Source organism: Centropristis striata, chromosome 22 (assembly GCF_030273125.1).
Source record: "Centropristis striata isolate RG_2023a ecotype Rhode Island chromosome 22, C.striata_1.0, whole genome shotgun sequence".
NCBI classification, from domain to species: domain Eukaryota; kingdom Metazoa; phylum Chordata; class Actinopteri; order Perciformes; family Serranidae; genus Centropristis; species Centropristis striata.
In genome coordinates this window covers 22039925-22067859 of record NC_081538.1, presented here as the reverse complement: position 1 = coordinate 22067859, position 27935 = coordinate 22039925, and the positions used below count along the sequence as shown (strand labels likewise).

Sequence of the window (27935 nt, the reverse complement as noted above, 5' to 3'; positions counted from 1 at the left end):
CAACCTAGGCATACTTCAAGCAATAAAATATAAAAATACAATAAAATACAATAAAATGTAATGTAAAAATAAAAATAAAGTGTCTAAAGAAGGAGTATGGATTAAGGAGTAGAATTCCAGTGCAGAATAAATATGAATATGCAGTATAGAAACGTTTGTGCTGTGAAACAAATAAGGTGCAATGAACAAATGTATGTGTCTATGTCTATATGTGGCCCTGTGGGAGTGTTGATGAAAAATTGTGGCCCCCTCCAGCTTTTAAGTTGCCCATCCCTAAAATCTTTCATTTTACACCTTTAACCCTTGCAGTATCTTGGTTGGACCCCACTGGAGGTTGGGATCACCCGGTGTGTGGAGCAGGTTGCAGGTTGTGGGCTCCATCCTGCTGCACACAAACTGTAATGTTGCTTTAAATGAGAGAAAAATGCGGAGGAGAGGCGGAGCTGCAGCCGCCGCTGTCACTACACAACCTCTCTCCGTCTCTCTGCGCTCCTTAGAAATAGATCAGAGCGGGCAGCAGGCGCACACTGTGGGGAAATGAAACACGCTGCAGGTCCCGGAGCAGCAGCAGCAGCAGCAGCAGCAGCAGACGAGCCGCACAGACCCGTTCACCTCCTCATCTCCTCTCTTCTCCTCTCTCAGCGGGACATCACACACCGTCCGGGATCATGTTGTTTCTTCACGAGTTATTATCGGCTTACTGGATCGCAGCTGAGTGAAAGAGAAAGTCCACACTGGATTTGAACCTACGCACTTGTCTTCACCACCGTGGATGAAATCTTTGCATACTTGATGCGGATTTTCTTCTTTCCTCTTCTTCTTTTTCTTCTTCTTCTTCTCACATATTTCGGATTAATCCTCTAAACACGGAGATATGTTGGTGTTATTTGTGATCAGTCTGGCCGTGGTGTCACATGCAGGTTAGTGTGTTGTTGTTTTTGCATCCTATTGTCATAGTTATTGTCTCTGGTACAACAATGTGCATTTTCTGCTCGGTAATGCAGAACTCCCTTGACATTTCAGGCAATTTAATCTCTCACTGAAAGAGTTTGTACATTGTTTTTGTAAACACATAAAGCCACATGTATTGAAAGTTTAGAGTTGATTCAAATTCATAAACTATATAATTTCACTAAAGCTTCCATATTCACCTGTAACAGACACAGACCAGTAGACGAAATGTCTGAGCTCCCTTGTTGTTAAATTCCACAGATTTGGATGGAAGTTTGGTATTAAAACATAAAAGCTGTGATTTTATCTTTATAGGTTAACAGCTTCCAAATTAGGTGTATCCAAGGTCTTATAAGATTAAATATAGTTTGATTCAACACATCCTACTCTTGTATTTGAGTTTACATCCTATTAAAAGCATAAAATGAATGATTATTCAGTTTAAAGGTTTAGGTCTTCCCCTCATGACCCCCTCACATACAGACAGTTATGTAATTCAGCATGAACTCTAACAAAGACATCCCTGCACAAAAAAAGGAGATCCTCAGTGCAAAAGTTCACCAATTCGGCTCTGAGGTTAAATATGAGTCTGTATCTGTGAAGTGACTTGGAAAAACAAAGTGAGCTGCAGGTTTTAGATAATAAATCCAGGTTGGAAGATGACACTGTGGCCCTTGGGGGATTTGCAAAGCGTCTGGAAGGCGTCTGAATGCTGCTCATCCTCCCGAGCTGCCAAACTTTATCTGTGTTAGAGTCCACGCTGGCTGCAGTGTGCAGCAGGCAGGTGCACAATGCCTCTATTATCCTTTTTGCATAACATTTCCAATGGAGGTAAATCACTTGACTTGTGTACGCACACACACTGAGTCACTCTTATCCTCCGTTCGCCCCCTCATTCTCACACTGTTGCTGTTAGATTCAGGTGAGTTGGTTCACTGAAAACCTCTGAAATTGCTTAGAAAGGGAGTATTAGAGTCCTAAGTAGGGGACTGAATACTCCCTAACAAGACATTTTTATTGCTGAATATGGTCAATTATTGCTCAGATTTATCAGCTTAGATGGGAAGATGTTTCTTAAGTGATCCTCTGTTGTAATTTCTGTTGATGTACAGTCTTTAAAAGTCATTTTCTTGCTATTTGGATTACTTTTCCTGTTTAAATCTGAAGTTAAAAAAGCAAATTTACAACAACTACAACAATAATAAACCTTCTTACATATCAAGTAGCTGTACATTTTCTCTTCATCCTACCAAAGAAATGGTCCTGCTGACTTGTATGGATGGATGATTTTAGGGCGATCATAACGCCTCAATGTTGTGTTGACAGCTCTCAGTTTTCCTACCATGGTATACCATGAAACCTGTCCAAAACTAAGAGATACTCAGTTAATATGGTATAAAACAAAGAAAAGTAGGAACTCTCTATATTTAAAAGCATGAAAACAGCATTTTCTGCAATTTTTGCATGAAAAATGACTTAGTAACTATCAAAATAGTTGGTAATTATTCACCAAAATAAGGTTTGCTCAATTGCCCAGTACAGGTAAAATGCCATGTTGGGCCAGTATATCTAGCAGCTCACTTGCCCCAAAAGAATTAAACCAAAACTAAAGTGCAAATTGTCTATTTGTATTTAAAAAAGGTCTATACCACTACATTTGTGTGATTTGTGTGAACTAACCCTTTAAGCTGAGGTATAATGAGTGCCACACCCTCCTGCTTTCACTCTTTCTGGTTGTAGAAAGCGATTATGTCACCTGATATTTGCCAAGTTCACATGTTTAAACTCTTTGTTTCTCTGTCCAGGTGTGTCGATGGACGTGTCTCGTGCAGGTGTGGCCCCTCGCTGTGAGAGCCGCGCCTGCAACCCCCGCATGGGTAACTTAGCTCTGGGGCGCCGGGTCCTGACGCAGACCGTCTGCGGCAACAACGGCACCGAGCTCTACTGTTCCTACGCTGACCCCAACGCCAACCTGGCCTGCAGCGCCGCCAAGTGCGCCAAATGTAACGCTGGCCTGCCTCTCCTGTCCCACCTGGCCGGGGCCATGTCCGACTCCTCCTTCCGCCACCCCAACACCTGGTGGCAGTCGGCAGAGGGGGTGGAGTCTGAGACGGTGCAGCTGGACCTGGAGGCGGAGTTCTACTTCACGCATCTCATCATAGTGTTTCGCTCGCCGAGGCCTGCCGCCATGACCCTGGAGCGGTCCCAGGACTTTGGGAGGACGTGGAAGATGCTGCAGTACTACGCCAGCAACTGCAGCACCGCCTTCGGGATGGAGGAGGGGAAAGCGGGCATGGGACGGGACGGCGCCACCTGTACCTCCAAATACTCCGGGGCTTATCCCTGCAACCGTGGAGAGGTGAGGTGTCTCTAAGCTTTATCAAATGGGACATAATATTCCTTTGGGTAATTACCAGAACATGTGTTCTGGTAATTACCCAACGTGTTACACAACGTGTTTTATCATTTAAAAAAGCTTTATTTTTCTCATACTGCCCATGGCTGCTGCAACTCTATTCAGCCTCTGTCTGAGACGCTCCATTTGAGTGCCTGTATCTGTAACCCATCATCCCAAATAAGCCCAGTCTGTTCTGATTGATCAGCGTTTCCAGGTCTTCCGCATCTTTGCTCTTAGTTTCTCTGTACAGTCTCTTTCCGAAATATCAACATAATAGCTTCTAAACCAAAATGTACACAATTCGACATGTTCTAGCAGAATGGTGATCTGAAATTGGGGAAAAATTAACAACATCAGCAACAAAGATTACAAGTTTCACGTCATTGTAGCAGCACTTTCTCCCATTACAAATTACCAACAAAAGCTTCTACACCAAATTCACACGACTTAACATGTTCCAGGAGGAATGTAATTGAAAACTGGGGGGAAATTAACAATCAACAATCAAGATAAGGTTAGATAGGTTAGATGAGATAGGTTTTCCTTACATTGGGATCTAAATGTAGCAGTATACAGTGTATATTGTAAACACTGTCTTTATGTGCCTGGAGCAGATGACCATATAGAAATCCGTCAAAGCTTACATCATCTTGAGGTGAGAGAAGAAAAAAACTGTCTGACACAAGTGTTCAGGACAGTTGGAAACCTGAGGTTTTTGTCTCACAGATTACTTTTACATACATTTACCACAATATTCTAGATTTTGGCCACTTTTAATATGTGACAGATGATAAGTAAAAGCAGTACATTCCCACCGCTCTCATCAGCATCACTTCCAGGAACATGAAGCAGCTGTTTTTTCGGCTTTCTCAAACCACTACCCGCTCCGCACCAAACAACAGGCAGATAAATTCAGTAGCTCGTTGGTGAACACAGTGGAGCATTAAGCAGCTGCCAAGTCAGCCAGGTGTTTCCTTCAGATGTTGCCCCCAAGTGGCCAAAGAAAAATCAGTTAATGTAGGTTTATCTGAGAAAAGAAATAAATCTCAGGAGGAGCAACACAGAATGAAAGGGTAGAAAGAAGTAGCTGTTGTAAATAAAGGTAATGTGTGAAATGGGCTATAAAATACATAACTGAAAATTAAGTTCAGGAGAATCAGTGTCAAGTAAAACAAAGATGTCTTTGTCTTCTCTCTTCACAATATATGACTACCTGCCAGGAGCGCTTTGGGTGATCAGATTTGTATCAAGTCTTGGTTGAATTCCCACCATTTCTCTCAATCCAAACAGTCAGATCGCTCACAAAGCAGGTCGACGCAGGTGGAAAGGGAGGGCGGATACACACCTGCAGTGAAACGCTGGAGGGGGTGACAGAGGGTTTCCGGATCAGCTTTTTCTTCTTTTCTCTATGAATGAATTGTTAATTATGTCATATCACGCATGCAGTGTGTAGCAGGTGAATCGTTTATTCTTTCCTTAACAAAATGATTTAAAGTGCATCCGTACCCCTCCTACTGGAACAAATTCAGTCCTGTCTGCCGTAAGTCACGCAACATGCGAGAGTCATACAGTCATAGGACTCAAGCAGAATGAAAGCAGCCAGGTGGGGGAAGTGTGTGTGTGTGTGTGTGTGTGTGTGTGTGTGTGTGTGTGTGTGTGTGTGTGTGTGTGTGTGTGTGTGTGTGTGTGTGTGTGTGTGTGTGTGTGTGTGTGTGTGTGTGTGTGTGTGTGTGTGTGTGTGTGTGTGTGTGTGTGTGTGTGTGTGTGTGTGTGCATGAGTGAGTGTTTAATAGGCGTACTTTGACTGTAGCACGAGAGGGCTTCCTGAAGTCCATTGATGTTTAATTGAAGCAGTGTGTGTCAGGAGCTGCTCTGCAGATGTGTGTGGAGGCGCATGCCAAGCATGGTGCTGCTCTCGACTCCCTGCAGCGCTCTCATGTGTAATGTGTGTTCACGCCCTCTTTGACGGCCGCTCGCTGCTACAACTCCTTCCAAGTATTCAGCTGTTATGGCTTATTCTGCTGCTGTATCATAAATCTCTCTCTATGGATTCCTGCTGGGTTTCTTTGTACTTGTTTTCATGGTTTCTTTACATGCGGACATTTAAAAAAAACAAAACGAAAAATGCGCCTTTTGTGCATGATTTTGTTCTCTCTACCGTTTGTGCAAAAGGTGTGAAAAATAGCACTTTCTTTTCCCTTCTGACTCTCTTTACTTTACATATTGGTTTCCACACGTCTCAGCCACCTGTGCTAGGAGCACGACCTTCGACTTCTGATCCTTCAACTGATGACCCAGAGGTTAAAAGAGGTCAAGTAGCGCTCTGACAGACCAGCAGCTGCTGCCGCTCAGCTGTTCACATTCTTTTTGCTTCTGTGTGTTTTTGTTGTGACTGTATGTCACCTATAATGGCAGTTAAACAGTCTGTGGCCTGTGCAAGGTGATGACATCACCTTCTACTGTGCAATATGTGTGTCATAGACTTCCTCTGTTTTTCACGTACAAATATGAGGAGGGTTTATAAGAATTAAAGGAATATTTCCCACTTAAAATTATAATTTTACTTTTTTTTATTACTCTATCCATTTTACCTTGTATTCTTGAAGAAGACTTTGTTTTCTTGCATGCCTCCACAGGAAACAGAGGATCTGAAAAAAACAGTTGAGAAATTTTAAGTAAATAAGGGTCATGTTTAACAATAACAAAATTATAATATTAAAATGTCTGGAGGGCAATTTAATTGAGCTCAAGTCAAGTCCAAGTCGTGGTCGAGTCAAGACCAAGTCCGAAGGCATTCAAGACCAAATCAGAGTCCAGAGCAAATCGAGTCCTGTTCATTATCACAAGTGGCAAAAGTGATTAAGGAGTTGGACAGAAATAATCTTATCTATTGAACAACATTGATCTTTACATCAAATCAGACAATATGTCAACATTCTATACAACTAATCCTAAATCAGCAGACGGGAACAACTTGATTAGAGATCAACAAGGCACGACCCCCAAAACGAGTGAAAGACTTCAAATTAGTAGTCTCGGAACTACAGCGCTGATTTTTGCTGTTGTTAAATGCAGCCTCAAGTTATTTAAATGAATCAAGAATTCTTCAGGAATTGGATTCTTGTTTACTGTAAAGGCTTAGAATATCTTTAGATTTTGCACTTTTGCTCAACCAGAAGCCATTTAGGATTAAGTGTGCAAGAAAAATATTTATACACTTGGGTATCACGCTATTATGTTTTGTGATTCAGATTGCATTATAAAAAGTAGTACTATGACATTGGATGTTACAGGGATTCTTGCCATTACATAGGCCTATTTGGAAGACAGCATACATGTAATGGACATAATGTCAGCATGGAATGCACTAAACTATTCATTGAAGAAATAAGTGAAGTCATGAAAATAACGTTTTAGTTTCAGTATGAACTTCATGCCATGAAGCCTGATACGGTAGTCAGCCTGGGAAAGATTTCCCTCCATTCCTACGGAGTCAGACAATTAAAACAATGAAATATTGCATCAAAGTAAGTAACACCTGACCTGATAACTTCATTTAAAGTTGCTCAATGTATGGGCTTGGCTCAGGTTAACACATGGGAGGTATTTTCAGCTTTCTGCCTCTGTTCTTTCTTTCTCCTGCAGCAAACATAAAAGCATGTAATCTCTTGTGCTGAAAGATTTTCTTGTTCACCTGTAATGTGGGGAAAAGGTGGTGTAGGTGTGTGTGTATGTGTGAGAGAGAGAGTATGCTATGCTTGGTTCCTTGTCTTATTTATGAGGTCAGCTGGGCTGGAAGAATGTGAGTGTTTGTTGTAGAGACTGACCTCCTTAGGGAAGAGAGTGAGGCAGACCAGCCAACACACAAATTCTCTCTCTTTTCCACAGTTCCTGGAGCGCGCGTGCACACACACGCACACACACACACACACACACACACACACACACACACACACACACACACTTGTCCGTGCCCTTTCAGATAAACACATACAGTCGGCTCTCCGTCTGTCTGCTGGGAAGGAAGTGCCGTTGCTCTGATGGATGTTGGTACTGTTGGCTAGACACCCATCCCCCCTCTCTCTGTTTTCCTCTCCGTCTTTCTCCTTCCATCAATGCCCATTGTTCCTGTTTACCAGATTACAGTCCACAGTGCTTTGATGGAATTACGCCTGTTTAAGCCAGACTTACTTTTATTTTTCAGCCTGGAGTAGACACATGGCTCGCAGTGAACCCGCTGCCACAGGTCGCAGGTGGACTTAAATTTAAAGTGGCTGGTTTTACCTGAAATTCGTTCCAAAGTTTTGGCACCAGGTGTAACATTTTCACGCCTCTCAGCTTCTATAATTAATATACTACCGATTGAGTAAAAGTTCTCAGATTCCACATCAGACACACAGCAGTGACCGTGAGAGATTAAAATAGCAGATGTTTCATTCTGCAAATTCAATTATAGTTAAAGGTTCCCTCTGGAGTTTTCCTTGTAAACAAATGCCAGTATAAATGTTTATAGTCAGTGTTTCTCAGTAAAACAAATAGTGTGTATCCTTGAGGGCCAACAAACCCACTGAATGCATTTCCTTTCTCATGAAACATTTGCAAAGTATTTTAAAACCTGTCTGTCATCTATCCTTTTAGTATCTATAACTCCAAGTTATCCTCCAACGGTCATATGATATGTTACACAACACGTGTCAACACGTAGTTGACATTTTGAATCGGAACTACTTAGTTACTATTGGAATAAAGTTCATGGATTGGGTTGAAATAAGTACTTTAAGAATAGCAACACAGATTTTTGGTTGAACACTTTCCTTTGTGGACTTTGTCGCTCTTTATACCCAATCGCTTCATTCCTCCTTTTCTCCCTCCCTCAGACCTCACCTCCTCTTCCAACTCAGAATATAGTTCATATCATAAAAGGGAAAGACTACGGAAATAAGCAGCTGAATGTCCACCGTAGTCTTTTAGAATAGTTTATAAACAGTTTAACAGCAGAGAGATTGAGCAAAACAATAGAATTTCACTACGATTTTGTTACAATATATGCATTTCTAAAATCGGAATGAGCACAGATAAAGTCCTAGAGTAGTCTAACTTTTCTTTATATTCCTCAGCCACCTAACACCCCTCAGGGACTCTTGTGGAGACTGACATCCATTCAGGGTTCAGATTAACATAAACATGGGTCTCGTCAGCGTATTTGCGAACACTAATATTTTGTCTCCTCATTCAAAGGAAAACTACGAGGCATCATTGTGTAGTAAAAGCTCCAAAAAGGGCATGTTGTGGAATCTGTGTTGTTTAAATGAAAGCACAGCACTGATGTCTATGTGCATGCCAGTGTGTTTGTGTGTGTGTGCTGGTGTTGCTGTGGTGTCACCGGGCTGTCGCGGGCCTTTTGTCCGGCCCTGAGTTATGTGAAGCTGGATCTCCGTCCCCGTCTTTGTCTGGCCCTGCTCTCCGTGCTCTCCCGCGGACCGGCGCCCCTCGTCCTATTTGTCGTGTTCTCTTAATTGTGGACCACAATGCCGTGACCCCGTGACCTTCTCCAACAACAGGGAAATTAATAGTGCTCCTCCCATCACACTCTGGGCCAGTCATCCAGCCAATGAGGGAGCCGCATGGGGGCTTTCTGCTCGCATCTTGCTTCGACTAAATAAAACGCTCACATATAAACACACACACTTCTCGTCCAATGATATCAATGACAAACACACACTTTGCAAAGAGACACACTAGACACACACACACATTTCTTTCACAGCAAGAGTTTGGGGCAACTTTTTCACCCAGACAACAGCAGCGGTGTTGGTTGCTAATGGCAGCATTAGCCATGGTGATGGCAGCCTATAAAGGGATCTTCGATTTGAAGGATGTCCAGGGACCAGACAGGGAGAGAGAGAGAAAGACAGAGGGAGAGGGGAGAAAGGTTGGGTGCACTCATTTAAGGACACCCTGCACCCTCATGATCACGTGCAACGAGATTTCCAACCTAAACGAAAAAATAGGTCGATTATCAATACCACCCATAACGACACATATGAGGGTTTTGCAGTACAGAGCGTCATTATACATACATGTCAGTATGCGGTTGTAGGCTACAAAACCACCGATCTAGGTTTAGAGAAAAAAACTTCCTGGTACGAGTTATAAAAGACTAAATAACTTTATAACTGTACATAAATGCTGGAAGTGACATAGTTACGTAAAAACATGACAGCGGAAGTTCAGTGATGTTTAAATGAAATCGTTTACTTTTGTTTTCACACGTGACACAAACCCTTTTCTCCTGGGTGAAAGTTCAGGGTCTGTCCTGTGTGAAACCAAAAAGCCAGAGTTGAGTTATGTATGTAACAAACATACTAATTTGACCCGAACTATGATCTTTTACTCAACCTACAATGTATTTTTGTTGCCTAAACCTAACTCTCTCTCTCTCTGACCAACAGGTGATCTACCGCACCCTTCCTAAGTGGGAGTCCCTGGATCCGTTCGGGGTGGAGGGCCAGCAGCAGCTGAGGGTGACCAATGTCCGAATCCGACTGCTGAAGCGTCAGTTGTGTCCTTGCCAGGCCAAAGACCTCTCTGCCGCACTTGAAGCTCTCCCCACGCAGCACTTTGCCATCTACGACCTGATAGTGAAGGGAAGCTGCTTCTGTAACGGACACGCCGAGCAGTGTGTTCCCGCACCGGGGTACCAGCCCATCAGAGACCGCACCAACCATGTGGTAAGAGAGGAGCTTTGAGTGAGTGTTTTGATTACTCATAATGGGTATCACAGTGCAGGACTTCAATGGCTTGCATGCACTATAGATCTGCATCATTCCTCTCTGCAGTTGCAGTAATGTGTTATCGTATCAATCACATGCTTGTGCATCCACATGTGAGTGAAAACACCACTCCAGAGCGCCACTATTGATCAAAAACACCACACCTTTGTGAATCTGAAGTTCCATTCATAAAAATACTATTTAATACATCATTACTTGAGCGTGACAGTTAATTGTAAACAGTAGTTTGACAAAAAAAAACGGTGTACAATATGGCCAGATATGCATCACAGAAAGAACATCCCTCACTTAACTTAGCCGTGAATCTAGCAGAACGCATCGTCTACTGTGCAGACCCGACACCTGACTCCGCATTGCAACTGCCTGTGCCTCCTCTCTGCCGGGCTGTTGGTCTCTGTGCACTAATCTCTCCCAGGATGGAGCTAGGCTTTCTGGGGACTCGTTCATGCAGCAGTCTTAATTTTGGTTTCACAAGTTCACTATATTCAAGACCTTGCAAGGTTTACGTTCACAGTGCACTCGGATTCATTTGCAAATGGATCCAGATCCCCATCTCTTTGGGTAATGGAAGCACCCTGATTAGCCTTTTTTGGTCTAAAAAACTGCATCTCAGTCTGTTGAAAGCTCTGAAATAGGGTCATTGGGTCTGTGAGTTCAGATTTGTTTTGTTTGTTAAATCTTGTTGTTTAATCAGGAAAATATCAGTACTCATATTTCCAGTGTAAATAATGTTGTTTTGAAGCCTTGATGCTGTGATACGAGTGCAGCCCTGTTCCTTCACTCTGCCTTGTTTTGACATTTCTTTCACTTGTTTTGATATTTATCATAAAGTAGTCACACCCCGTGGCCGGCTTTTCACTTGTTCTGAGGAAGATTATAAGGCTTGATACTTGGAGACTAAATGGCGTGTTCTCTTTGTGTTGGCAGTCGTCTTAATAACAGATTGACGGATGGTGAGGCTCTGTTCTTCTGGCTCAGTCTGTTCAGATAAACAGCTGCGTTTCCCGTTCATAACAAACCCTGGAGATGTAGGTATTGATTCAAGGGATAATGACGGTGTTGATGTGTTCATGAAGGTGTGACGGACATGACTGATTCACTGTTTTTCTTGAGAAGTGCTTGAAAGTTAATGCTCCTATCACAACCATCTCCACAAACACAAACGTCTGTTCTGCTGCAATCAGTGAAGCTCGACGCGGAAAGTGAGAGTCAACAAGGAGTTTCCTTTACAGCTTATATAAGCAAAGACATTTACACAGATAAACAATACTACAACATATACTGTAAAGGATTTCTGAAGCTGATAGCGACATAAATATTTGAGAGTTTAGTTAACACTTGTTTTTCACAGCGAAAAACACCACTTATGGTAAGGATCACTTGTTTTTAAAAAAAAAAAGAATTTTACAGTTAAGACATACTTTTAATTTCTCTCTAATAGATATCAGTGTCTACCTCCAGAGGTAGAAGAAGTTTTCAGATCTTGTCCTTCTAACTAAATTATTTTAATAATTAAAATGCTCTGTTATGAGTACATTTAGTAAGTATAAAGTAGTATGTACAACAATATTAGCATTAAAATATACTTACTAGGTACCAAAAGTTAAAGTACTCATTATGTAGACTGGACCGTTTCATGATTCATATGAATTAATTATAAATAGTGATGCATAAATGTGTGCATCATTTAATTGTTGCAGCTGGCAAATGTGGAACTTATTTTAAGTACTTTGTAGGCCTATTGGTATCAGTGTATATGCTTACATACACAATATATAGTGCATAAAATGTTGTTGTCGTGATTTAGAAATGGTGTTAGCTTTTTTTAAAAATTCTTTTAGCTTTAAATAGTCAGCAATTGACTGAAGCTATTTATTTAGCTATTTCTTTTATTCCTATTTGTTCTTTATTTTCTCAGTCATCATGCATAGTATATGTAGTACATTGTTTGTATAATGTATAATAATGTTACTTAATCATTTCATTAAGTTTTATGTTTCAGAAAGTAGCTCCCTGGGTACATTTGCAGAGGCACCTTAATGCAGTAGATTACATAATAATTTAATAATTTATTTTGTGATTTGTATTGTGTATAATCTAAATCTGCAAAGTACTTAAAGCTGTAAGACAAATATAGTAGTAAAAAGTAAAAATTTTGCCTCCAAGTACAGTACTTTTTAGAGTAATGGTACTTGGTCCCACCACTATATGTAGCTTGTCAATAAAGTTTTATCTTAATCTATGATATTACATCATAATTTATTTGTTGATAAATATTTTGTGGCAATAATCTAAATCTGCAAAGTAACTGAATTTAACAAAGTTAAAAAACAAACAATATTTGCCCCTGAAATGTTGTGGAGAGTATAAACTAGCAGAAAGTGTAATTACTCAACTTAAGTACTTTCTATTCTGTTTCCCATCCTATAAGTCATTCAGTGCGTGAAACGATAAAAGCACACGTGCAAACTGTAAATTATCAGACCCCAACGATTCTGACCGGCAGCTGAAAAAAGAAAAACTCACATTTTCCAATGACACGAAGCAGATGAAGCTGTTACATGTGATAAATGAATGAGACGATTCATGTGTTTTCTTTGCTGATACCAGCGTTTTTATAACGAAGCTGCTGATAGCCGATTTATTGGGCACAGTCTTTAAATCTTTAAATCTGGCTATTTTCGTGCCAAGAAATTCCAAGTGGCTCTACTGAATGTTTTCATCAGGATTTCCTTCTTTTGAGGGCAGAAAATCCTCTGAAACAGTCTTTAAACCACAGGGCTGTAAAACTCTCCCCTGCACGCCAGCCAGGATAATAAAAATAATAATAATATTTTTGTTTTAATGGCTACATGTGTGGCTGATATTCTTTTTTTCTTCAGAAATATTGGTCAAATTGAACCCAGGAGGGTTAAGTTTGAACAGTAAATCCTTCTTAACCGTCCTCACAACATCACCACAGGTCATCGGAGCGTCGTTGTGCCGTGTGCCGTGCGGGTAGCGTTCAGTAAACACATACAGAAGTTATATAAGTGACTTTTCCAGCAGTTTTTTTTATCAGCAGTTTGTTTTGTGTCTAGGTTTCAACCCAGAGCCTCTGGTAAAACCCAAACAAGCAGAGCGGCACAAGATGGGAGATGAGGGCCGAGATTACCGATCAGTCAGGGAAGGGAAGGGCGTGTGCAGCGGAGGAAGAAGTATTCAAATCCTTTACTGAAGTAAAAGTACTAATATTACACTGTGGAAATACTCAGCTATGAGTAAAAGCCATTAATTAATAACCTTACTCAAGAAAAAGTATTTAATAAGTACTTGAGTAAATGTTCTTTGTGGTTGTTAGTCATACAGTGCAGCATTATTTTTTTCTGTTCATATCTGTAACGTGTGTTTTGCTTGTTTGGTCTGTTGCATGTTAGGTGCGTGTGCTTAAGCATGCAGTGTTTTGTCTGCTCTAAGTGTGTGTGCATGTGTGTAAAAGTAGCCCACTTATATGTCGAGTCATTACTACTCAGACACTGTGAGCTTAGACGAAAAAGACCAGTTTGTTTGTTGTTGTTGTTTGTCCTCCCCACATGGGGATTTTTGCGGTTTAGAGTGATTACACCGTCTGTTAGCTAGCCACAAAACCAACACACACACACATGCACACATAATGACATCTAGACACACACACACACACACACACACACACACACACACACACATATAATGACATCTAGGGACAGCTACTGAAGTGGCAGCAATTAGTCCAGATAGGATCAGAAGTGGAATGTACAATATTTGTCTCAAGATGTACTGGAATTGAAGTATAAAGTTACATAAAAATGGTACCTCCAAAATTGTATTTAAGTACAGTACTTGAGTACATGTATTTAAATATGTTCCATCTTTAATGCTTTAACTCTAATTGTTTGTAGTAATTAAGATTCCTATTGTCATCTTATTTATTCATCGTGATAGATGGATAGAAATACTAAACAAGTTCATTTGTCTCTCTCAAAGTATATTAAATTATGCGTTTCTAAATATAGATATTATAAAATATCTAAATATATATATATTTTTTGGCACAAAAGTAATAAAATTTAAAGACAGGATCTATCAGCTATCAGCAGATAGAGAGAGAGAGAGATATTCCTTCCAGGAATATCTCTATCAGCGTTCAGCATCAGACATCAGTCCAGCTCTGCTTTGTCCTCTGTATGGCCGAGATTACATGGTTGCGTGTGTGCAGCTCTGTGTGTACATGTGTTAATTGTCCCGTATCACGGTATGGTAAACATGTGAAATGGGTTGAAATACCAGCTGTCTGGACCCGAGCCAGCTGCTGCTGCCGCTGCTGCCCTTCTCCCTTCCTCTCCTTCCTCTCTGCCCATTTCTTCTTCTCTCCCTCCACTCTTTTCCACTTTTCCATCAATTACTTCTTCTTTTTTTCATTTTTGCAATATGTGTCATTAGGTCTCCTGCCTCCCATTTGCCCGGACCTCTCATTTATGCAATTGCTTCCCCCCTATTAGTGTGATTGAAATGCTGTAAAATCAGTCATGTGTGTGTTCACCTCCAAGCTGCAGGACTGATCTGGGGTCAGAGCACATGTTGGCTCTATTCTATAGCATGTGGATGTGTTTAAGTCTCAGTACAGTGTGTGTGTGAATCAGAGCTGTCACACACCGTGGGAAAAAAAAATGCAAGAATTGTTGTTTGTGTGCCCTTGCAGTTATTTTCTATGCTGATCAGTGTGTGTCTACCTCTGTAATCATTGTATAATAGTGTGTGTGTGTCCTACATTACAGTTGCACGGTGTAACGCAAACAAATAAAGAGCTTCCTCAGATGCCTTGCCCCCCCTCCCTCCTCTCCTTCAATCATTATCCAGCATGCATGGCATTCCAGCTCACAGGAATGACAAGGAGATTGTTATTGTGCTCTCAGCGCTGCATACTTGCACTCTCCTCATACACACACTCGTAAACACACGCACACAAACACACACAGGCTTTTCAGACCAGAGGCCCGTTCTTGTTTCCAGTGATGAAGCCAAACAATCAATCTCCATTCACTAATTTTCAGGCGAGGGAGTACGAGAGAGAGAGAGAGATGGAGTGAGAGGAGATGGAGGAGAACAGGGAGAAAGGCAGAAAAAGATGAAGAAAATAAAGAGTGTAAAATCTAGAGGAACCCCCAACATGCTCCTCCTCACGTGGGAAACTTTCCTCTCCATCACACTGACCTCTTTGTTTCTCCCATTCTTCCATCTCTACCTCTGTCTATCATTTTACTTGTTGCTAATGAGCTCTCTCCCTCTTTCTCTCGCCCTTTCTCTCTCTCAGGTCCATGGGAAGTGTGTGTGCAGACATAACACTGCAGGTGATCACTGCGAGCTCTGCTCTCCTCTGTACAACGACCGACCCTGGCAGCCCGCTGACGGACTGACGGGCGCGCCGCACGAATGTCGGAGTGAGTCGAACAAACAGTCGCACCTTTTCCCCCACAGGAACTTAACATTCGCCACTTGTCCTGCTTTCTTGGCACTTTCCGGAAAAGTCTGAGAGTTAATTTTAGGATGATTCTTTAGACTGTATAAAATAAGTGGACACAGGCACTGTGTTGTCACCCACATAGTTAGAAGCATGGGTGTATTTTAAGAAATGGATATGAGAACCGATATGGTGCCTATTCAGTCATCATTTTTTTAGCATTCCTTCTGCAACCACAATACATAAATCTTCACATAAAGTTAGAGCTGTAATCCTTCGTTTTTCTTGTAAAGGAATACTCCACCAAAAAAAGAAAAGTTGGCACCCTCATAGGGGACACCGACTACAGTCAGCTTAGATTTCCAGTTGCAGTGGATTCCAGTAGAGACATAGAGAGACACAGTAAAGCCTCAAAATGTCCATAAAAACATGTCAAACCACACCTGCAACACAATCCATGTAAATTACTAAATGTTCTTTTCAGTAGTGCTTTGGATCAACAAGGCATTTTGGCCCAGAGAACTGCCGCTCACTGGATATTTTCTCCTTTTCGGACCATTCTCTGTAAATCCTAGAGATGGTTGTGTGTGAAGATTCCAGTAGATCAGCAGTTTGTGAAACACTAAGACCAAAAACCACGCCAAATCAACTTTCTTCCCCATTCTCATGTTCGCTTTGAACTTCAGCAGGTCATCTTCACCATGTCTACATGGCTAATTGCATTGAGCTGCTGCCCTGTGATTGGCTGATTAGATATTTGCACTGACAGACAGTTGAACAGGTGTACATAATAAAAGGGCCGGTAAGAGTATATAACGGTATATGAGGAGAAAAACTACAAACTTTTTATTCAAACAAGTTTCGTTGAAATATTTCCCATCACAAATATGTGCAGATTTATTCAAAATATTGTACTAGACACAATTCATTGGCTCTTTTTTTTTAGTCTTAAGCCACAGTGACTGACAGGTTTTGTTGCGTTTCCTCCCTCTCACACCAGAGTGTAAGTGTAACGGACATGCTCAGAGCTGCCATTTTGATTGGACGGCGTGGCGCGAGTCTGGCCAGCGTAGCGGAGGAGTCTGTGACTGTCTGCACAACACTGAAGGACGTCAGTGTCAGAAATGCAAAGCCGGCTTCTACAGAGACCCCCAGAGACCACAAACTGCACCCGACTCATGCAAACGTAAGAGACACTCACACACCAGTTACATCTCACTAAACATGTGGCTCATTACAGTGAAAAAGTAAACTACAGGTACCTCAAATTTGTACTTAAATACAACTTCAATTTACTTACTGTTAAATTACTATGACAATTACATTAAAGTGTAAGTTAATTAGTAACAGTTACTGATGAAGTCTAGTATGAAGTCTTGGGCTAACTGTGAATTTACAGACTTAAAGGGATTTTTCTGTTAAATTTGTGCATTCAAAGTGGCATTTAAAACTTTCAAATCAAAGTTAATGCAACTTGCAGTCTCCCTGAATAAAGTTAATGTATACTTAAGGCCTTTGTTACTGATCAGATCTGTAATTTAATTACTTTTTTAAACACAATTAATACAATAAAATAACTAAATTACATCTGTGACCCTATTGTAAAATATGAACAAGGATGGTTGATTTCAAGGAAAACCCTTATTCAGCACTGCTGTCAGTGATATTTTGATGCCAAGAGTTTCCATTTTTTCTATAATTGGTTTAAATTTCATATCTGAACAAAAAAAATGTTGCATATTTGTATGAGGTGACTTCAGGAATTTCACTTATACGTATTAGATGCCAGGATGTTGCCATGCCCTGCTTCTTTTGCAAACCGCGACGTGTAGAACACACCGTAAAAATGTCATATAGCATAATTAATCGCACCAGTGTTGACAAAGTGTTGCTGGTGTGAATCATAACATTAACCTCATACACACCACACTGGCACGGCGCTCTCATTCTCACAAGGAATGCTGAGGACTGAGATCACAAGCCGGGACGTGCTGGATAACGCTGATACCTGATGGGCACCTGGCCCTGTGTGTGTGTGTGTGTGTGTGTGTGTAGGTGTGTGTGTGAGACAGCAGACGGCCCACGCTCCAGCCAACGGTTACACCGTAGTTAATCATCAGATGGTGGCATTCCTACGTCTTGACTCAAAGCTCGACACACAAACCCCTGCGTGTCCATCTTGGCTTGTTTTGCCATTTTTCATGCGTGACTCAGAGCTTGAGTTGCTTCAGGGTAATCATTGGTACTCGTGTGTGAGGGTCCTGTGTGTGTGTGAGCAGGCTGCTGCCCTCCGGTGATGAGACGAGTCTTAAGTAAACACGCGATAGTCATCCATAAACACAGAGCAGTGGCTACATTCCCCGTCTGATTATGTGTCAGATTTGACCCATTCAGCTCAGTCCTGCAGGTATGCTGGACTCACACATGATTACTACCACGTGTGTGTGTTCACATAGGCACATTGAATTGAGAACAACTGTCAAATGGCACCAGACCATTCAAAAACATTTAGCAGGCAGAATATTTTGGCTATTAGCCCCAATTGTATCAATCAGAGCTGGAGTGATCCATGACAACAGAAACACAAACATTTCTTAGATTTTTTCAAAACTCTGTAACTTCCTTAACCCACCCTAGCAACCTCTACATCTCTATAAACAAATAAATAATACAACATTTACAACCAGACTTGCAAGGCCACTTCAAATGGTGTACAAGCTTTGACACAGGCATTTGTGCTCAACGTGTTGTTTGATCCTTTTTACACTTTGTTTTAAAATGCGTCTTGGGCGATTGGATCACAAGTGGTCAGCGCTAAATCCACATGTGGGGTTTTACAGGGGTCCAAGACACGTTGTGATTGGATCACTCAAACCACTTGCAGATGTGGTCTAGGACACATTTGACCACATATTTTGTATTGTAAACGTGTGTAATGTAAGGTGTCCTGATACGTCCCTGGCAAGGACTTAAGATAAAAATATGTCATCAATGCAGGCTGTGTGGTGGTCGTTTTGATGACAGAGTCTAACAGTCGTAAAAATATAGAGGAGCAGTGATGTACATTGTTGGGGTGCAAGTAATGTCTAATCTCGATTTGAGCATAACATTCAGTCCAAAGAAAACTTGACAACTCGTATCGTTACCGGGCTGTTTACGAGGATGTTGCTAGCAAGATAGTAACTACCGACTTGAGTTTTTATTGTTATCCGATGTAATAAATGTGTGCGGGGGAATTTCACCTTCTAACAGAAGTGGCGTAGGTGGTAACGAAATCTGAACACAAGTGGTCAGCTGGACACCCTTGGAGATGCACAATACACACAGGTGTAAATGGGGATGTGTCTCATCTGTCCACTTGTGATCCGATCTTCCGAGACGCATTTTAAAACCGATACTAAACAGTTTTTTTGATGCAGTGGACTAACAAAATATTCTATAAATATGCACAAAAAAATACGGCTAGTAATAACGTAACTTAGCTTTGCTCCAAGTCAAAATTACCTCCGCCTTGTGATATTAAACAAACTGGGACATTCATCATTCTCATCATACTTTTGACAAAGTGATCTTTCATATTTATCCACGACCTCCTGCAAAATGTCTTTTTTCCCAGCGTGTTGGCCTCTCTTTTCACAAATTTAAAGCCATTTGACTGTTCGACTGTTGACTTTTCCACTTAAATCTTTACATTTAAACCAACTAATATAAATAAATCCGGTGTTTTACTTCTAGTTTGAGGCCAGTCATTACACTTGGTGTCTATTGACACTTATTTTGGATCTTCTGTTGTGGGAGAGGTGTGCCAACAGTATACAGCCTTTATTCCATTGTTCCCCAGTGTTTTATTAGTATTATCTTTTGTCTTTTCTCCTTGCCAATACAAGACCATAAAGATTAGAAGTGTCTCTGATAAGGTCTTGGAAATTGATGCGCCACTTTTTTATGAAACTGACGTGTTTTAGGGTTTGGGTTTCAGTGACCGTGTTGGGTGTCGTGCACCTGAACACTCATCTGTGTTGGTAACTTTGGAGCTGGAAGGGTAATGATCCTCACTGACGGCTGATTGATAGAAAAAAGGAGCGACGGCATGCTTTTTGGAGAACCCCTGAGACGAAGGTACAGGTTGTGAAATCCCGCTGACAATGGAGGAATTTCCCTCCGTCGTGAGGAACATTTTTTTCATACCAGTCTCCGAGGGGCCCTGGAAAGAAAACACTCCTGTCAAGCTTGTACACACCAAAACTCTTTAGCGGGGGAGAAAGTTACAGTGTGTGTTTACATACACATATATATGTGTGTGTGTGTATGGCAGGGGGGAGTTTGTTGGCTGCACTGGTTGCTCAGGCAGGTGTCTTGTCATGTCCCATGAATGTTTTATTGTCAGAGCTCCTGCAGCTTTCTGCCACACATTTACACACAGGAGTCCTTGTGTAGTGACCCCTTTCAAATGCTCATAAATTCTCACGCAGATATGTAAACACACGCGCTTACCAAACACATCGTCACACGTGTTCCAGCTTTACATGGTACTGAGGTGGTGCTGTAATCTCCGTTAATTATTAATATGTGGAGGCTGCTCGCTAAACAATAGTGGAGATAAGGTCTTCATGCACAGACACACAGACTCACAAAATATTGTCTTGTTGGTCGGTACACTTTTTAAGTTTTCCAGTGGTGGAACAAGTATTCAGATCTCTTATTTAAGTAAAAGTACAAATACCACACTGTGAAATTACTGCACTATAAGTCCTGAATTCAAAACTTACTTAAGTAAAAGTACAAAAGTATCAGCATCAAAATGTACTTACAGTATCAAAAGTAAAAGTACTCGTTATGCAGAATGCCCCCAATCAGATTGTTTTATATATTCCAAATATATTATTGGATTATTATTATTGATGCATTTATGTGAGCAGCATTTTAATATCATAATGGTGGGGCTCATTTTAACTACTTAATATACTGTTATGTGATTTGATTCATAAAAATGCATAATCATTTTAAATCAATCACATTTTTCATGTTAAATTTCGACCTGAAAAGAAACTAAAACTTGCAGCCAACTGTAAATACTTGTAGATAGATACTGTAGTAGTAAAAAGTACAATATTTGCCTCTCAAATTAAGTAGAGTAGAAAGTTACATGAAAATGGAAATACCTCAAAAATTGTATTGTATTTCATTATATCCCACTACTGGATATTTCTATGCCGTGTGTGTGCCTATGTGCATGTCAATAACGTCTATAAATGTGATATCTTTATGATTTTATTGATATTGCAGGGACAATACTGGTCTTATGATACGGTTTATCTTATCTTTGTTGTACCAGGTGCTTCTTCTGATAGACTGTCTGGTTTGATGTGACATCGTTCTTATGAAGACAGCATTGTGCTTCATCCGTAATTTGGGAAGTCAAATGTGGGAAAATGTTTAATTCCTGCTCCCTTTTATTAAAGAAGGGGAAACATTTCGGGCAGTCCATTTGGCCTTATATCACATCTATAAAATTACTTTTACTTTTTTAAGACTATATATATTTTGTTCTCTTACTGTACTTAAGTACAGTTTTGAGGTACTTGTACTTTACTTGAGTATTTTATTCATGTAACATTTATGTAACAATTCAGGTTGAGATTTAACATAAAAAAAATTTGAATTCAAAATGATTATGATTATTTTTTATTAATTAAACCAAATTACAGCATATTAAGTAGTTAAAATGAGCCATATATTTCCAACATTAAAATGCTGCTTATACATAAATGCATCAATAATAATAATTCCATAATATATTTTCAATATAAATAACAATCTGAGGGGGCCATTCTGCAGAATGAGTACTTTTCCACAAAAATGAATGAGTGAATTTGAACATTGCATGTTTCATGACAACTGGAAAACTTGTGTGACACAGTCGAAAGCTCCAGAACAGCCACTAAATGGACTTTGTGTATTAAGTTTAAGTATTAAGTTTTAACCTGAGCCTTGGAGGTGTTTTCAAAAAGCGTACAACATTACATATAATAACATATTTGTTTACAGTCAGAGTTGTGTGAATAAAACATATCATGAGTTTGGGTTGGGTAAAACACAACCTTCAGCACTTCTACAGTGGCTTTTTTTCTCTAATCTATAGTCAAACAGTGTGAGAGTGCAGGGAGACATGCCTCTGGGTGTACAGTAAGCAGTAAGAGTCATTTACTGCCAGCCGAGCTTCAAGCATCATTAAACAGCAGAGAAATGTCTCCAAACAACACCCCCTCTTTGTTTCTCCCTCCTCGTCTTCTGCCTCTCCTTCACCACGTCCCCCCTCCCGTCCTCCCCTCCCCGTCTGCCCCCGAGATAGGGACAGATTTATGGGGAGGCCTGACACCTCCTCCTGCAGAGGCTCCGGGTCTCAGTCTTGATAACAGTAGAAAAAGACAGCAGACAGTAGTTTTCTCAGACTGCTGTGTGTGTGTGTGTGTGTGTGTGTGTGTGTGTGTGTGTACAAGTATATTGTTTTTGGAGGTTGTTTAAAGAACACCCTATCAGCACACAATTAGAGGGGACATGAGGGAGGGAGAAAGCTGGTGGAGAGGTCTCTCTCTCTCTCTTTGTGTGTGTGTGTGTGTGTGTGTGATAAGAAAAAGAGAGAGGCCTTTGTATTACAAGCTCCTGCAACAACACCAGACAGACAAATAGGACAACTGATGAATGATGAAATACTTAAGTCCTGGTAATAAATTGTAATTTGCAGGTCAGCAAACAGTCAGCTTAAAAGACCTTTAGACTCAATGATCCCCAATGTGACTTTTGTCTTATTAGATATATTTTTGTTCTTTATTACCTCCACCAAGGAGGTTGAGTTTTCAGTCTGGGTTTTTTTTTTTTGTCAGCACAATTACTTGCTTTTGATTTTCATGAAACTTTGTGGAAGAAGAACCCATTAAATTTAGCAGCAGATCTGAATCGCGGGGCAGATATGCTAATTATATATAATATTTTTGACTGTCATTAACATTGTGAGACATGGTATTTGGCCTTTTATCAATTCCTTCAAATATTGTATTTTTTTAAAGAATAAATATAATTTTAGCTATGCTTGAGGCTTTTGCTGCATATCTTCTTCATGGTAAGGCACGACACAATTTCACTCTCTCTTTCTTTTTTGGTTTCCCCCCCCATTAGAAGTTGTTGATAGTACCTGTTTTTTTTTCGGTAAGAGTTAAAACACTGCATAACAGTTATTGGTCGGAGAGAATTGTCACTAGCGTTTGTATCTTCGGTGTGATAAAGAAACAAATCAGATTTTTCCAGGACATTTTACTGCATGCCCATGAATGGATGTATGCTGTATCTTTCAATTCAACATTTATAAATTGGCAATAAATCAAATGCAAGGTTGATGGGAGGTTAGTTATGCAGGTGTTTGGTCATAAATTTACATAAAGCACTGGAAAAAATAAATACAAAAAAAATCAGTACAAAAGTCTACAGCAGTATTGTAAATATTGAGATTTTCATTCATATTGCAGCATTCAGAGCCTTGAAGATGGAAAAAATTACCTTTTCAAACATCAACATATGATCGAAATTGATATGTGATACTTTTTTATAACCACCGTTGAAAATAACCCCATGGTTAAGATAAACGGCCTCTGTTTGACCGTATTGTTGATGCAAAATTTAAACCACATTTTGGGGGTGTTATGGGAGACAGCGGTTTAAACACACAACATTTAACCACATTGTCCCTGGTTTGATCCAGACCTTTGTCACCCCTGTCTTTTCTCTCTGTGTTTCCTGTTTTGCTCTCTACTGTTGGAAAACTGTTTAAAACTAAAGACAATCTGTAAATGTTGAGGCTTCCCGCCACAAAAAAGGCGATACTGGGTCTTCATTAACTAAAAAACGTCTTTCATTTATAACGTAACTAAATCACGATATCATAATGAAACGTCACTTATAAGTATTTTGCTTTTTTTTCTCTCTCCCAGCATGCAGCTGTCACCCCCTGGGCTCCATGCCCTTCCACTTGGCTGATGGCTCACTCTGCGACCCCTCCAACGGAAACTGCATCTGTAAACCTGGAGTAGGTGGAGCCCACTGCGACAGGTGCATGGTGGGATACTGGGGCTTCCACGACTATGGCTGCCGTCCATGTGACTGTGCAGGAGACTGTGATCCGTTTACTGGAGACTGTATGTTTGGGTGAGTAAAGAAAAATGTATTCTCTCCAGATACCAATACCTAAACTCTGAGTATATGCAGATAATTTGTGACTTTCTGGTAACAGTGCTTTCTTTTTCCCTAAATCTGTGTACAACGTAACTTGGAATTGTTGGTATCATTTTGCTGTGGTGTTTAGAACTGAGTCAGCAGCCTGCCGTGTTGAACGAATGAATGAATCTAGCTTCTAACAGATTCCTGACCTCAGGTTTTTCTGGTGTAAAGAAAATGAATCCTCCAGGAATCATGATTATCCAGAGCAAATTTAGCAGAGGTTTGAGCATTAGTTTGCTCTGTATGCATCAAGGGTCATTTTTAGATCAGAGGGGCAAAAATCAAGAATTATAATGGCACTGAGCCTCTGCCAAAGTCATGTTGCACTGATAACGAAAGATCATTTCTGTAACCTCCCCATAATTTGAATCTTTCCCAAAATGTTATAGGATTCATCCTTTGAACCATGCTACACCCTTCCACCAAGTTTCATTAAAATTAGGCCAGTAGTTCTGTAATCCTGCTGATAATCAGTCAAACAAACACACCAAACTGAAAACATAACCTCCTTGGTGAAGGTCATTATCTTCTGGGGATCATGAATATCCAAAATAAATTTCACAGCATCCTGCCAGTAGTTACCAAGATATTCTACTCTGCAGTAAGATATTAGACATATATTTGTTAAATATCCACAATGGTTGCATTAACAAGTAAAGCAACAGACTGCAGTACTGTACCTAAAAAAATCTGGAACAATAAGGTCTACTCTACTCGACTTTAACATTGCTGATTATTTCGTAAAGTGTATGTGCCTTCCCAATCAGCACCAATATAGAGTCAATTTAACATTTATTTAGTACAGATTCACATTTACATCACCATGTGAATGTGTGCTGATATTGCAATGTGTTTGTGCAGCTCTGATCTGGACCTGTACAACTTAGAGGGAAACTCCAGCGAGCCGGTGAGGATCTTCAGAGTAGACGAACTCTTCTCTGCCCTCCATTACTCAGGTAAGATACGGAGACGGTTTGTGTGTGTGTGTGTGTGTGTGTGTGTGTGTTTCATCCTCCGCTACAGTCCAGTGACCAAGCATTAATGGTTAAGTAATGAAAGTCCTCATAGGGCCTTACAAGGACATGGAACAAAGATGAATGTGTGTGTGTGTGTGTGTGTGTGTGTGTGTGTGTGTGTGTGTGTGCATGGACAGTTTCCAAGTGTCCCTTCTCTTAGACCCCACCACCACCACCACCACCATGTAACTGCAGCTTTCATAGGCACATTCCTCACTGGACACACACACTGAGCTTGCATTCTTAGGACGCCATGCACAGTATCTCAGACCACACACACACACACATTTCAGGTATGCTACAAATATTAATCTGTACCTTGTCTACCTCCTGCAGAGAAGTGTGAGTGCAAAGAGCAAGCCCTGACCAACAGCAAACTCTTCTGCACCATGAATTATGCATACGGTAAGAACTTTCATGGGTTTTTTTAACTTATTTTTTTATATATTGTGGCATTCAGAGTAATAATATAAATATCGACTCTTAGTCCTTAAGGTGAAAGTGCTGTCAGCCCACGATAAGGGCTCCCACGCCGAGGTGGAGGTCAAAGTTCAGAAGGTGCTCAGCCAGAACACCAAGGTGAAGATACAGCGGGGTCGAGTCACCCTTTACCCAGAGTCCTGGACCGCACGGGGCTGCACCTGCCCCATCCTCAACCCAGGTCAGACTAACACTCTGCTGTGATCATGTCCTCCAGTACACTTCAGGAACAGGTTTTTTTTAAGACAGATACAGATTTTTTAGGATTCAAGTAGCAAGATTTTCCTTTTATTTCCATTATCAAAGTGAATTTGAAGTAAAATTTTGAAATGGTGCATTAAGAAAAACATGCGAATTAGGGACGCTTCCATCAACTGGATTAGAGCGAATAAACAAAGCTGCATAAATGTACTGTGGTCAGAAGATGGCAGTGTGATGTATTGCTGTAGGCTAATCCATCAGTAAACAGTAGAAGTAGAAGAGATTGTGCTAGAGAGAAAGAACAACAAAAAAGAGGTTGCCAATTGGACAACTTTGGCCACCCACCAGAGAAAATGAGAAGGAATTGTATTCAACTTATAATTGTTCTTTCATGTCAGAGGAAAAAGCTGATCAGTCATGTGAGTTAAATGTTCACTAGGTCAGAACTTACTCAGAAAAAGTGTTTCCATCTCCTGTTTAGCACATGAACTATTTTTCTGACAACAAAGGCTACAACTTGCTTGCTAACAACCAATCTGAGTCTTGACATCTTCCCCGGCAAACCTTTTTGTACTTCTGGTTTTCCTTCTCAAGCATTATGGGTGTTGAAGTCCCCTCGATACAATGCACATAACGTGTATACTTATTACTCAGAAAGCAAACATTGAAATTAAAATTTCGGTTCTTATTAAACTCAAACATGTCCAAACAAATACTCAACCAAAATCTAGAATATTAACAATTCTCACAAATTTACATAATAATAAAGTTTCAACATAAGCCGCTACAAAGTAGACTTTTTTAACATTTTAAATTGTTTTCCTGACATCTTTTCCTCAGGGGTGGAGTATCTTGTGGCTGGCCACTCGGACCGTAAGCAGGGCCGCCTCCTGGTCAACATGAAGAGCTTCGTCAAGCCGTGGAAAGCCAGCTTGGGGCGCAAAGTCCTCATGCTACTCAAGAAAGACTGCAACTGGTAGACGGACCGTTGAAAACACTGGAGGACAGGCGAACACGTGGACAGCAATGCCGTGAATTTTCTTGTCCTCCGGTTGTGGAATATTGAATCACACAGGTCTGGGAGCTGGTTTTTGGGGGCTGAACTGAGACGACTGAACCCCCCCTTTATCTCTCTGCTGTTGTCCAATGAGGGCTAGTGGCGGACTGCACCAGCTAAAAGCACATGGGACATTATTTTATTAAGACATATCTGTCTCGCACATTCCTATGTAGGACTTCTTTTGCTGTTGCGGCTCAAGAAATTGAGGAATTCAGCGCTTTGGCCAAGTGCTTTCTACTTTGAGTGAATCCCTCTGGACAAACATTAAAACGTACAAACAAAAATCTGTTTCTCTCTGCAGCACTTTAGCCTAAGATGGACTGAGGGAATATGGACACACCAAGAGAGGAAGATTTAACACACACACACACACACACACACACACACACTAAATGACCCCCTGACATGGACTGTGGAAGGAACAGGTCCATTACCTATCACAGTGGGCACACACACTCCTTCACACAGGCAGCAGTGTGTGTTTGTGTGCTGCTGACATAATGTGCAAAGCACCCAGAGTGACGCTGAACAAGCCATACAAGCCACTACAGGTGGTTAAATCTTAGCCAGTCCAGGTGTGCCTGTGTTGAAATCAGAGTGAATGGGATTTACCCAGAACGTGAATGTATTTGCCTGTTTTGCAAGCATGTGTGTGTGTGTGAGACGGAGAGAGAGAGAGTGTTTGAATGCAGAGGTATATTACGAGCACAGTCCAGATTCAGTCCAGCTCTTAAGCTTTTCTGTAGGTTTGTGTACACTTTTCAAAAAAAACAACCGTTCCAATGTTTTATGATACAGCGTCATGTATACTGATTCATCTCATATTACACTAAATCCAGAAAATCTTTTGTTATTCCTTCCTTTGTGCTCTTGTACAGTATTATTTGTATATATCTATATAAATATTATGTTCATCTTTCTCCCTCTGTTTAATTGTTTTTGTATGTGGTAATATTAAAGGATAATTACAACTTTGGTCCCCTAATTTTTACAGTTTTGAAGGTAATTTCTAACAATTATAATCATGTTTTAATTGCCAAAGTAAGTGCATGAGATGGGAATTCAATTAAGAAAGTCTGCATTCAAGTGGTAAACAATCAGATAAGTTATAAACAAGCTAACATTTTGGCAAGACTATGTAAATTCATTTTATGGTGCTTAGTTGACAGAAAAAAACTGGGTGAGTGAATTAATCTAAGTTGAACTAGAAAGTCAGTTGGTAAACTGCAATTGTAAGACTTACTTCCTAGACAGCGCACACGTGCACAGAATGAAGCTCATCTTTTTT

The 27935-nt window shown here is 40.6% G+C and overlaps 1 protein-coding gene and 1 long non-coding RNA gene across 2 annotated transcripts; one reads left to right on the top strand and one right to left on the bottom strand.

Moving 5' to 3' along the window:
• Window positions 1-577: 577 nt before the first annotated feature.
• On the top strand, window positions 578-27618 carry ntn4 (netrin 4). Its single transcript, XM_059325516.1, has 10 exons — window positions 578-920; window positions 2757-3310; window positions 9802-10080; window positions 15473-15599; window positions 16620-16805; window positions 23605-23818; window positions 24752-24846; window positions 25243-25311; window positions 25394-25567; window positions 26428-27618. The coding sequence occupies exons 1-10, from the start codon at window positions 875-877 to the stop codon at window positions 26565-26567; spliced, it is 1884 nt and encodes a 627-aa protein (XP_059181499.1). The 5' UTR covers window positions 578-874; the 3' UTR covers window positions 26568-27618.
• On the bottom strand, window positions 3428-7032 carry LOC131960342 (uncharacterized). The gene is made up of 3 exons (XR_009389645.1): window positions 6893-7032; window positions 5941-5997; window positions 3428-4707 (listed from the first exon to the last, which is right to left on the bottom strand). It is a non-coding gene; the product is annotated as an uncharacterized LOC131960342 (long non-coding RNA).
• Window positions 27619-27935: the final 317 nt, after the last annotated feature.

Coding starts and splice junctions, on each gene's coding strand:
- ntn4 (XM_059325516.1), top strand. CDS start 875: ATGTTGGTGTTATTTGTGATCAGTCTGGCCGTGGTGTCACATGCAG. Junction 10,081..15,472: donor GAGACCGCACCAACCATGTG/GTAAGAGAGGAG, acceptor TCTCTCTCTCAG/GTCCATGGGAAGTGTGTGTG. Junction 24,847..25,242: donor CTCTGCCCTCCATTACTCAG/GTAAGATACGGA, acceptor TACCTCCTGCAG/AGAAGTGTGAGTGCAAAGAG.